Source organism: Amblyraja radiata, chromosome 45 (assembly GCF_010909765.2).
Source record: "Amblyraja radiata isolate CabotCenter1 chromosome 45, sAmbRad1.1.pri, whole genome shotgun sequence".
NCBI classification, from domain to species: Eukaryota; Metazoa; Chordata; class Chondrichthyes; order Rajiformes; family Rajidae; genus Amblyraja; species Amblyraja radiata.
The window spans coordinates 5,550,882-5,561,969 of NC_046000.1; the positions used below are offsets into that span (position 1 = coordinate 5,550,882).

At 46.2% G+C, this 11,088-nt stretch overlaps 1 protein-coding gene across 1 annotated transcript; it reads left to right on the forward strand.

The window, feature by feature from the left end:
* The first annotated feature begins 536 nt into the window (after positions 1–536).
* On the forward strand, positions 537–2,854 carry LOC116968444 (histone H2A, sperm-like). Its single transcript, XM_033015208.1, has 2 exons — positions 537–587; positions 2,460–2,854. The coding sequence occupies exons 1-2, from the start codon at positions 537–539 to the stop codon at positions 2,772–2,774; spliced, it is 366 nt and encodes a 121-aa protein (XP_032871099.1). The 3' UTR covers positions 2,775–2,854.
* Positions 2,855–11,088: the final 8,234 nt, after the last annotated feature.

Below are 11,088 nucleotides of genomic sequence, written 5' to 3' on the forward strand. Positions count from 1 at the left end.
TGTGGATCATGTACAGGCAGATGAAATCAGTTTAATTAGGCATCATGTTTGGCACAAACATTGTGCGCTGAAGGACCCGTACTGTTCTACGTTCAATCTGGAAAGAGGCACTGGTGGTCTTATACTGCATAAAGAAGAGTAAATCCCAGGGGCCTGATCAAGGCTATCTTTGGACATTGTGTGAAACCAGGGAAGAAAATGCAGAGGCTCTGCAGAGATATTTGTATCACCGTTAGGCATGGCTGAGGTACCGGAAGACTAATGTGGTGCCTTTACTTAAGAAAGACTGTTCAGGAAAGGCGGGGAACTACAGACCAGTGAGCCTAATGTTAGTGGTGGGAAAGTTACTGGTGGGGATTATGAGAGGATCCACTTGCAATTGGAAAGGCAAGGAATGAGGAGGAACAGTCATGATGGTTCTGTGCATGAGAAATCATGCCTCAAGAATTTGACTGCGTTTTTCAAAAAGGGACCATGGAAATTGGCGAGGGAAGGGCAGTAGATGTTGCCACGTGGACTTTAGCAAGGCCTTTGACATGGTCATGTATGGTACACAGGTCCAGAAGTTAGACCAAAAGGGATCCAGGGTGAGCTATTCAATCGATAGAAAACTGGCTATAGACGTGGTTGTGTCGAGCTGTTTTAGAGTTTGGCCTATGACCAGTGGTGTGCTGCAGGGATCAGTGCTGGGTCCACTGTTGATTATCATTTTTGTCCATGATTTGCATGAGTATGCGATTGCCTTGGTTGATGAATAATAAATTAGTGGTACAGTCGACAGTGAATAAGGTTATCTAAGATTGCCACAGGATTTAAATCAGCTGGGACAGAGGCCCAAGGAATGGCAGATGGAACTTAACTTGGACAAGTGCACAGTGTTTCATTTTGGCTGAACAGTAAATGTCACTAGACTGCAGGAGGGATGTGGTTTTGCTGGAGAGAGGGCAAAGGAAATTCAGCAGGATGTTGCCTGGACTGGAGGACTTTAGCCATGGGGGGAGCTTGGAGAGGCTGATCTTGTTGTCCTTGCAGCGAAGGAGACTGAGGAATAACCTGATGGCTATATATGAGGTTATGAAACACATGGAAGGGTAAATAGTTCAATAGGTAAATAGCCAATATTATTTTCCCATGGTCGGAATTTCAAAAACGTGAGGGGACAGGTTTGAGGTCAGGCACGTGGATTTTAAAGGAAATCTGAAGGTTTTTTTTACACAGGGATTGAATGGTCAGAATCATGTGCCAGAGAACATGGTGCAACTGGATACATACTGGGTTTAAGAGACATTTAGACAGATGGATAAATAGGTAAGGCATAGAAGGTGAAGTCCCAATGCAAGCAAATGGGATTAATGTACGTGGGCAAAAAGATCAGCATGAATAAGGTGGGCCAAAGGCTCCATTTAGTGACTGTACAACTCTGTCCATCTGAATATATAACAATCATATTTGGTGGGGAAAAGAAGCATATTCTCCAAACATATCACCAACTATTTGTCCTGGTACAACCACATTGTTACTAGGGCTAAGGTGCCACACCAGCGCCTCTACTTCTTCAGAATAACAAAGCATTTTAGCAGCTCTCCAGTGACTATCAATTTCTGCTTATGCACCACTATAGAAATCATTTATCCAGCAGCATCATAGCTTGCTGGTCTGTCCGGTATCTCAAAAAATGCAGAGAGTTGTGCAAACAGCCCAGTCCAACACAAACCAGCCTGCTCCATCAACTTCAACTACACTTCAAGCTACCTCAGGAAAGCACCCAACATAATCCAAGGACCACTCACTACCTGGTCATTCCATTTCCTCTCCTCTGCTGTCAGGTAGAAAATATGACAGGTTGAAATCACGTAGCAACAGATTCAAGAACAGCTATTTGCCCGCTGTTATCAGACTTTTGACACCTTTCATATGTTTCCTATCTTCCAATCCACCTCGTTGTGCCCCCTTGCACTTTATTTTCTTTTTGCACTAATGTATTGTATGAGTGAACGATTTCCCTGCATTACATGCAAAATAAACTTTGTCGCAGTAAATTGCTACATTTGACAATAATAAATCAACTCCAAAATCCAAGAGATGACAAAGGTCTGAGTTTCACAGTGATCTTAGGGTCCTGGTGCATGATTTGTAACAACTCGCATGCAGACGCAGACAGAATTAGTGAATTAGTGAGGTTACCTGATGTAAGGGAGTGGGGTTGCAGAAGGCTGTATGTATAACAGGTAGGTGATTTCAACTTCTGCTACACTGACTCGGTCTGCCACAGATTCGAGGCTATGTGGACGGCAAAGATCCTATAGCGCTTTGGTGGACGGGGTGGAATTTGTTAAATGTGTCCAGGAACGATTTCTCAAGTAATATGTGGAAGGGCCTGACAGAGAGGTGGCGACACTGGGCCTCCTATTGCATTTCGCAGGAGTAGGCTATCTTCGTTCCCGGTCGGATCCCGGTAGGATCTTTGGTTCCCGGTCGGTCGTGTTCATAGGCACTTGAGGAAAGGCAACTATGCTCTGCGGGTGGGTGCAGGAGCCCCTGTCTATCTGGCTGCTGTGCTCGAGTATCTGACGGCTGAAATCCTCGAGCTGGCCGGCAACGCGGCCCGGGACAACAAGAAGAGCCGCATCATCCCCAGACATCTGCAGCTGGCCGTCCGCAACGACGAGGAGCTCAACAAGCTGCTGGGAGGGGTGACCATCGCTCAGGGCGGTGTGTTGCCCAATATCCAGGCCGTGCTGTTGCCCAAGAAAACCGGTGGAGCCAGCAAGTAAGCGAGAGAAACTCAACATAGTGACCCAAAGGCTCTTTTCAGAGCCACTCACCATGTCTGTGGAAGGGCTGATCATCGATTATGTTTAGTGCAGGACAATTGTTCCTTGTTGTCGAAAATCCGACTGCACATTGAGTTGTCTACACGGTGGCGGAGCGGTAGACCAACTGCCTTACAGCGCCAGAGACCCTGGTTCGATCCCGACTAAGGGCGCTTCCCTGAACACAATTTGTACGTTCTCCCCGTTTCCTCCCACACTCAAAAGACGTCCAGTGTTGTACGTTAATTGGTTTGATATAAATGTTTAAAAATATATGTTTTTAACAACTACCAGTGAATGGTAGTGCCCCGTGGCTGGTTGTAGAAAAGAGGGATCCAAGAGTACAATTACTTAGTTCCCAGTAAGTGGCATCACCAATTACAACAAATTACAACCGCTCAATCTCTCTATATTAAAATTGTCTCTTTTTTTATCAACAGCAAATAGCCATCAAGAGGCAGTGAGCAGCAGATCACAACAAGAAATAACTTAATAACTCTCATCTTCAACATTTATATTGTTCTTATATTTTAAGAGTTATTCACAATTTAAACTTTAATAAATCATTTTTCCACTTTTCATGCCTGCGTGTTCTTCATCACAATGGGAACCTAATAGGCAGGAATGGCTGCTCTGTGGGAGAGCTGCTAAGAGTGCATGGGGGGGGAGGTTGTAGGGAGATGGACTGAATGTGTGGGGGGGAGGGAGGGGAATGGCAAGGCGCAGAGTGGGGGGGATGAAGGGAGGAGCGATAACTGAATGAACTGCCAGCGTACCAGGCGTGAATGACTGCACTGCCAGCCCACCAGCCATGAGTAAGTGAACTGCCAGCCCATCAGCCGTTAGTAAGTGAACTGCCAGCCCACCAGCTGTAAGTGACTGAACTGCCAGCCCACCAGCCGTAAGTGACTGAACTGTCAGCCCAATAATCCATTCAGTTCACCCTCTCCCCCTTCAATCTCACAGTCTGTCACCTGTTTTGGGCTGAATTTCTGGCAGTTTCTCAGCTGCCAGCATGGCAGGTCCGAGTGACTGTACTGCCAGGTCTCAGTGACTGAACTACCAGCCCAAGAATCCCTCGACCAGACATGATGATGCTTCACTCGAGTCGCTGCTCAGTGATAATCTAACTGGTGCTATCTCTTTTTATACGCAGCGCCCCGACCTACCCGCACCCCACAGCGTTCAGCAGCTTTTAACACGGATGATTTGGCAATATTACTGAGTTGATGCATGGGCTCTGAGGCGGGGATTTTGTCAGTGTTATTGTCTCACTGACAAGAAAACGGCTTTGAACTCAGCTTGAAGCCAAACGTATGCCCAGTCCGAGTGAGGTTTAGCCCGGTCATACATAGAAACATAGACAATGGCTGATCATCCAACTCAGTATCCTGTACCTGCCTTCTCTCCATACCCCCTGATACCTTTAATCACAAGGGCCACATCTAACTCCCTCTTAAATATAGCCAATGAACTGGCCTCAACTACCTTCTGTGGCAGAGGATTCCAGAGATTCACCACTCTCTGTGTGAAAAATGTTTTTCGCACTAAAAGATTTCCCCCTTATCCTTAAACTGTGATCCCTTGTTCTGGACTTCCCCAACATCGAGAACAATCTTCCTGCATCTAGCCTGTCCAACCCCTTAAGAATTTTGTAAGTTTCTATAAGACTTAAGAATTTTGTAAGTTTCTATAAGACTTAAGAATTTTGTAAGTTTCTATAAGATACAGGAAGAACAATTTTCCTGCATCAAGCCTGTCCAACCCCTTAAGAATTTTGTAAGTTTCTATAAGATTCCCCCTCAATCTTCTAAATTCTAGCGAGTACAAGCCGAGTCTCTCCAGTATTTCTTCCCAGGAAAGTCTGGTGAACCTTCTCTGTACTGCCTCTATGGCAAGAATGTCTTTCCTCAGATTTGGAGACCAAAACTGTACACAATACTCCAGGTGTGGTCTCAACTGCAGTAGAACCTCCCTGCTCCTATACTCAAATCCTTTTGCTATGAATGTTAACATACCATTCGCTTTCTTCACTGCCTGCTGCACCTGCATGCCTACTTTCAATGACTGGTGTACCATGACGCCCAAGTCTCGTTGCATCTCCCCTTTTCCTAATCGGCCACCATTCAGATAATAATCTACTTACCTGTTTTTGCCAACAAAGTGAATAACCTCACATTTATCCACATTATACTGAATCTGCTATGCATTTGCCCACTCACCCAGCCTATCCAAGTCATCTTGCAGCCTCCTAGCATCCTCCTCACCGCTAACACTGCCCCCCAGCTTCGTGTCATCCGCAAACTTGGAGATGTTGCATTCAATTCCCTCGTCCAAATCATTAATATATATTGTAAATAGCTGGGGTCCCAGCACTGAGCCTTGTGTTACCCCACTAGTCACTGCCTGCCATTCTGAAAAGGACCCGTTTACTCCTACTCGTTGCTTCCTGGCTGCCAGCCAGTTCTCTATCCACATCCACTGGTTCTCCCTTATCCACTCTACTTGTTACATCCTCGAAAAATTCTATAAGATTCGTCAGACATGATTTACCTTTCGTAAATCCATGCTGACTTTGTCCAATGATTTCACCACTTTCCAAATGTGCTGCTATCCCATCTTTAATAACTGACTCTAGCAGTTTCCCCACTACCGATGTTAGACTAACTGGTCTGTAATTCCCCGTTTTCACTCTCCCTCCCTTTTTAAAAAGTGGTGTTACATTAGCTACCCTCCAATCCTCAGGAACTACTCCAGAATCTAAAGAGTTTTGAAAAATTATCACTAAAGCATCCACTATTTCTGGGGCTACTTCCTTAAGTTCTCTGAAATGCAGCCTATCTGGCCCTGGGGATTTATCAGCCTTTAATCCATTTAATTTACCTAACACCACTTCCCAGCTAACATGGATTTCACTCAATTCCTCCATCTCATTTGGCCCATGGTACCCTGCTATTTCCGGCAGATTATTTATGTCTTCCTTAGTGAAGACAGAACCAAAGTAGTTATTCAATTGGTCTGCCATGTCCTTGTTCCCCATGATCAATTCACCTATTGCTGACTGCAAGTGACCTACATTTGTTTGTAGCATCCTCCCCTCCAAGACGACCTCTTATGAATCCAACTTTGCTCCCAGGTCCTGATGAGTTTGTTAATCCTGTTGGCGTCTGCGGCCTTCGCCCTGCTGCCCCAACACACAACAGTGAAGATGTTGGCACTGGCTACCACGTTTGCTAGAAAATTGGGTGATTCAATCCACACCACCCAACAAAGTTGTTGAAAACACCTCTGTATTCAGCTTCTCTCTCCTCACAAATGCTGCCCACAATTGTAGAGTCATCCGAAAACTTCTGCGGGTGGCAGGAGTCCGAGTTATATTTGAAGTCCGTGGTGTAGATGTTGAACAGGAAGGGAGAGAGGACTGTCCCCTGTGAGCCCCTCGTGTTGCTCACTATCATGTCCGAGACACAATTCTGTAGCCTGACATTGTGGTCATCCAGTCAGGTAGTTGGTGAGCCAGGACACTAATGGAGCATCCACACATATCATCGTCAGTTTGCTGCCTAGCAGTGCAGGCCGGATGGTGGTAAAGTCACTGGAGAAGTTAAAACACATGACTCTCACATTGTTTCCTGGCTTCATGGAGACATTTTGGTGTAAAATCTGCAACTGGGGAAGCAAATTGGAAACTGTTTTCTCAAGACGGAAACGTGAACAAAATAAAATCTTGTTTCCAAGGCAGTAGCAATGAAAAAGATCAGCGAAAAATTAATGAAAGAGATCAAGAACAAAGTAAGAGGCGAGAGATGCAGCCAGTCAGAATCGTGTAAAGAGTAAACATTCTGGTGAGATAAAATAAAAGGGAAATTTATTGAGAAGGTGAGCGGTGATTCCGTGCAAAGTGAGCCTGAGGGGCAATGGTGGTAAATCGTTGACAGCAGCGTGAGTGGGAATCACTACCAGGTAAGTAAGTCGAGGAGGCGACCGAAAACGGTTCCTCCCTGTTCCCCACACCCCCCCCCCCCCCTCCCCCCCCACTACACAAGACCCACCAAGAGACACCTAACTAACATTGAGGCACACCAAAAAAAACAAAAAATGTTGAAATAACGAATACGCCGCTGGCAGGGCAGCCTGCTCGCAGCGCTCCCACCGACCGAGGGCTCTCAAGACTCAAGAACGTTTAATTGTCACTAGACCAAGTGCAGACCCATTGGGTCTGCTCCCACAACACGAGGTCCTACCACTTACCAGTTCCCCCAACGCAAACCGTTCCCCCAACGCAATATTGCACCACTCACTCATAGCCCCCAGCTACGCAGGCACGACTTATTTTTCCTCATCCACCAGCACTCCTTCCTCCTCCTCTTCAGCCTCCCTCTTCAATCCCTAGAGAGGGAGGTGGGTAGAGAGGGAGGGGTGCTAGAGAGGGAGGGGTGCTAGAGAGGGAGGAGTGGTAGCGTAAACACTGCCCAGGCCATCACTGACTCTGACCTCCCCATCATCGAAGGGATCTATCGTAGTCGCTACCTCAAAAAGCCAGCCAAAATCATCAAAGTCCCACACCATTCTGGCCACACACTCACCTCACCACTGCCATCGGGAAGAAGCCTGAGAACTGTAACACCCAGGTTCAGTAACAGCAACCTCCCTACAGCCATCAGGCTATTAAACATTACAACCTCAAAGGTTGTGAACTACAATAGACGATTATTATAATTATTATTGCACCTGTGTCCACTGTTGTTTATCATCTATGTCCATCATTTGGATGATCTACAATTGTCATGGTTAGCAAGTTAACGGATTCAGATTCAAACTTTATTGTCATTGTGCAGTGTACAGTACAGAGACAAAGAAATGCAGTTAGCATCTCCCTAGAAGAGCGACATAGTATATAAGCAATAAATAAATATATTTACGTGCATACAGTCATAATAGTGCAATTTTTTTTCCCCTGGTGGAAGGAGTGTCCTGGGGTGGGGGGGGGGGGGTGATTGGCAATCACCGAGGTACAGTGTTGAGTAATGTAACAGCCGCAGGGAAGAAGCTGTTCCTGGAACTGCTGGTCTGGCAGCAGAGAGACCTGTAGCGCCTCCCGGATGGTAGGAGCGTAAACAGTCTGTGGTTGGGGAGAGAGCAGTCCTTGACGATGCTGAGCGCCCTTCGCAGACATTGCTTGCTTTGGACAGACTCAATGGAGGGGAGTGGGGAACCGGTGATGCATTGGGCAATTTTCACCACCCTCTGCAGTGCTTTCCGGTCGGAGACAGAGCAGTTGCCATACCATACTGTGATACAGTTGGTAAGGATGCTCTCGATGGTGCAGCGGTAGAAGTTCATCAGAATCTGACGAGACTGATGGACCTTCTTTAGTCTCTTGACCAGAGTTGAAGTATTGTGGGTCCAAGAGAGGTCATCAGAGATGTTGACCCCAGTAACCTAAAGCTGGAAACACGTTCCACCTCCGTCCCGTTGATGTGGATGGGGGTGTGCGTGCCGCCCCTAGACTTTCTGAAGTCTACAATGAGCTCCTTGGTCTTCTTGGAGTTAAGGGCCAGGTTGTTATCAGTGCACCATGCTGCTAGGAGCTGGACCTCCTCCCTATAGGCTGACTCGTCGTTATTGCTGATGAGGCCAATCACAGTTGTATCAACTGCATACTTGATGATGGTGTTAGTACCATGTACAGGTGTGCAGTCGTAGGTGAAGAGGGAGTAGAGGAGGGGGCTCAGCACACAGCCCTGTGGAACGCCGGTGTTCAGGGTGAGGGTTGAGGAGGTGTGCTTGTCTAACCTAACAGACTGGGGTCTGTTGGTTATAAAGTCCAATATCCAGTTGCAGAGGGAGGGGTCGATGCCCAGGTCACCGAGTTTGGTGATCAGTTTAGAGAGTATAATGGTGTTGAATGCTGAGCTGTAATCGATGAACAGCATTCTTGTGTAAGTGTCTCTGTTGTCGAGGTGGGAGAGGGTGGAGTGAAGTGCCGTTGAGATGGCATCCTCCGTACTCCTGTTCTTGCGGTAGGCAAACTGATAGGGATCCAATGTGGGGGGTAGGCAGCCTTTGGGGTGTGCCAGGACCAGCCTCTCTAAGCACTTGGTGATGATGGGAGTAAGTACAACTGGGCGGAAGTCGTTGAGGCTCGCCGCAGTGGAGTGTTTTGACACCGGCACAATGGAGGTGGTTTTAAGGCACGTGGGGACAACTGCTTGGGCAAGTGACAGGTTGAAGATGTCAGTCCAGACGTCTGTCAGCTGCGCAGCACAGGCCCTGAGGACGTGCCCGGGGATGCGGTCAGGGCCAGCAGCCTTAAGTGCCTAATTTGTCATCCTGCTTAATGCAGGTTAATCCCGCAATAATGGATGACAAATTAGCGGTATAGTGGACAGTGAATAAAGTTATCTAAGATTGACGCTGAGTCTACATCAGCTGTGACAGAGGCCCAAGTAATGGCAAATGGAACTTAATCAAGTCAAGAGTGTTTTATTGTCATGTGACCGGGATAAAACAATGAAATTCTTATGTGCTGCAGCTCAACAGAATATGGAATCATAATAAATAATATAACAAAAACTCAGAAATAAAAGAACAAACATGTCAAAGAGGATTCTCTTGAACTTCTACAAGTGCACAGTAGAGAGCATACTGACTGGTGCATTGTGGCCTGGTTCGGTAACTTGAACGTCCAGGAGCGGTAAAGACTGAAATCTCCGTAATGTTCTCAGGAAGTAGAGGCGCTGATGTGCTTTCTATATGATTGCATCAGTGTGCTGGGTCCAGGAAAGATCGGCAGAAATCTGCACGACCAGGAATTTGAAGTTTTTGACTCTCTCCACCATAGTCCCATTGATGTAAACAGGATTGTGGGTGGTCAACCTTCCTCTTCCAAAGTCCACAATAAGTTCTTTCGTTTTGCTGATATTGAGAGCCAGCTTGTGCCCGCAGCATATGGTCAGTCCCTCGATCTCACTTTTATACTCTGACTCATCACCATCTGTAATTCAACCCACAACGGTGGTGTCGTCAGCGAACTTGAAAATTGAGTTTGCACTATGTCCGGCTACACAGTCATGAGTGTAGAGCAGGGGGCTGAGCAGCCTTGAGGTGCTCCCATACTGATTATCACTGAGGATGAAGTGTTTCTGCCAATTCTAACAGATTGTGGTCTGTGGATGAGGAAGTCGAGGATCCAATTGCAGAGGGATGCGCAGAGACCCAGTTCCATGAGTTTCGTAACCAGCTTGGAAGGGATGATGGTATTGAACGCAAGTGCACAGTGTTGCATTTTGGCTGAACAGTAAACGTCACCAGATTGTAGGAAGGATGTGGTTTTGCTGGAGATTCAGCAGAATGTTGCTTAGACTGGAGGACTTTAGCCATGGGGAGAAATTGGAGAGGATTTTCTTGTTTTACTTGCAATAAAGGAAACTGAGGAACATCCTGTTGCAAGTATATGAGGTTATGAAACACATGGAACACATAAGGCCTTTGACAAGGTTCCACATGGAAGGTTGGTTAAGAAGGTTCAATTGTTGGGTATTAATAGTGGAGTAGCAAGATGGATTCAATAGTGGCTGAATGGGAGATACCAGAGAGTAATGGTGGATAACTGTTTGTCAGGTTGGAGGCCGATGACCAGGCCTCAGGGATCTGTGTTGGGTCCACTGTTGTTTGTCATATACATCAATGATCTGGATGATGGTGTGGTAAATTAGATTAGTAAGTATGCAGATGATACTAAGATAGGTGGTGTTGTGGATAATTAAGTAGATTTTCAAAGTCTACAGAGAGATTTAGGCCATTTGGAAGAGTGGACTGAAAGACGGCAGATGGTGTTTAATGCTGATAAGTCTGAGGTGCTACACCTTGGCAGGACAAATCAAAATAGGACGTACATGGTAAATGGTAGCGAATTGAGGAATGCAGTTGAACAGAGGGATCTATGAATAACTGTGCATAGTTCCCTGAAGGTGGAATCTCATGTAGATAGGGTGGTAAAGAAAGCTTTTGGTATGCTAGCCCTTATAAATCAGATCATTGAGTATAGAAGTTGGGATGTAATGTTAAAATTGTACAAGGCATTGGAGTATGGTGTACAATTTTGGTCGCCTAATTATAGGAAGGATGTCAACAAAATATAGCGAGTACAGAGGAGATTTACTAGAATGTTGCCTGGGTTTCAGCAACTAAGTTACAGAGAAAGGTTGAACAAGTTAGGTCTTTATTCTTTGGAGCGCAGAAGGTTAAGGGGGGACTTGATAGAGGTCTTTAA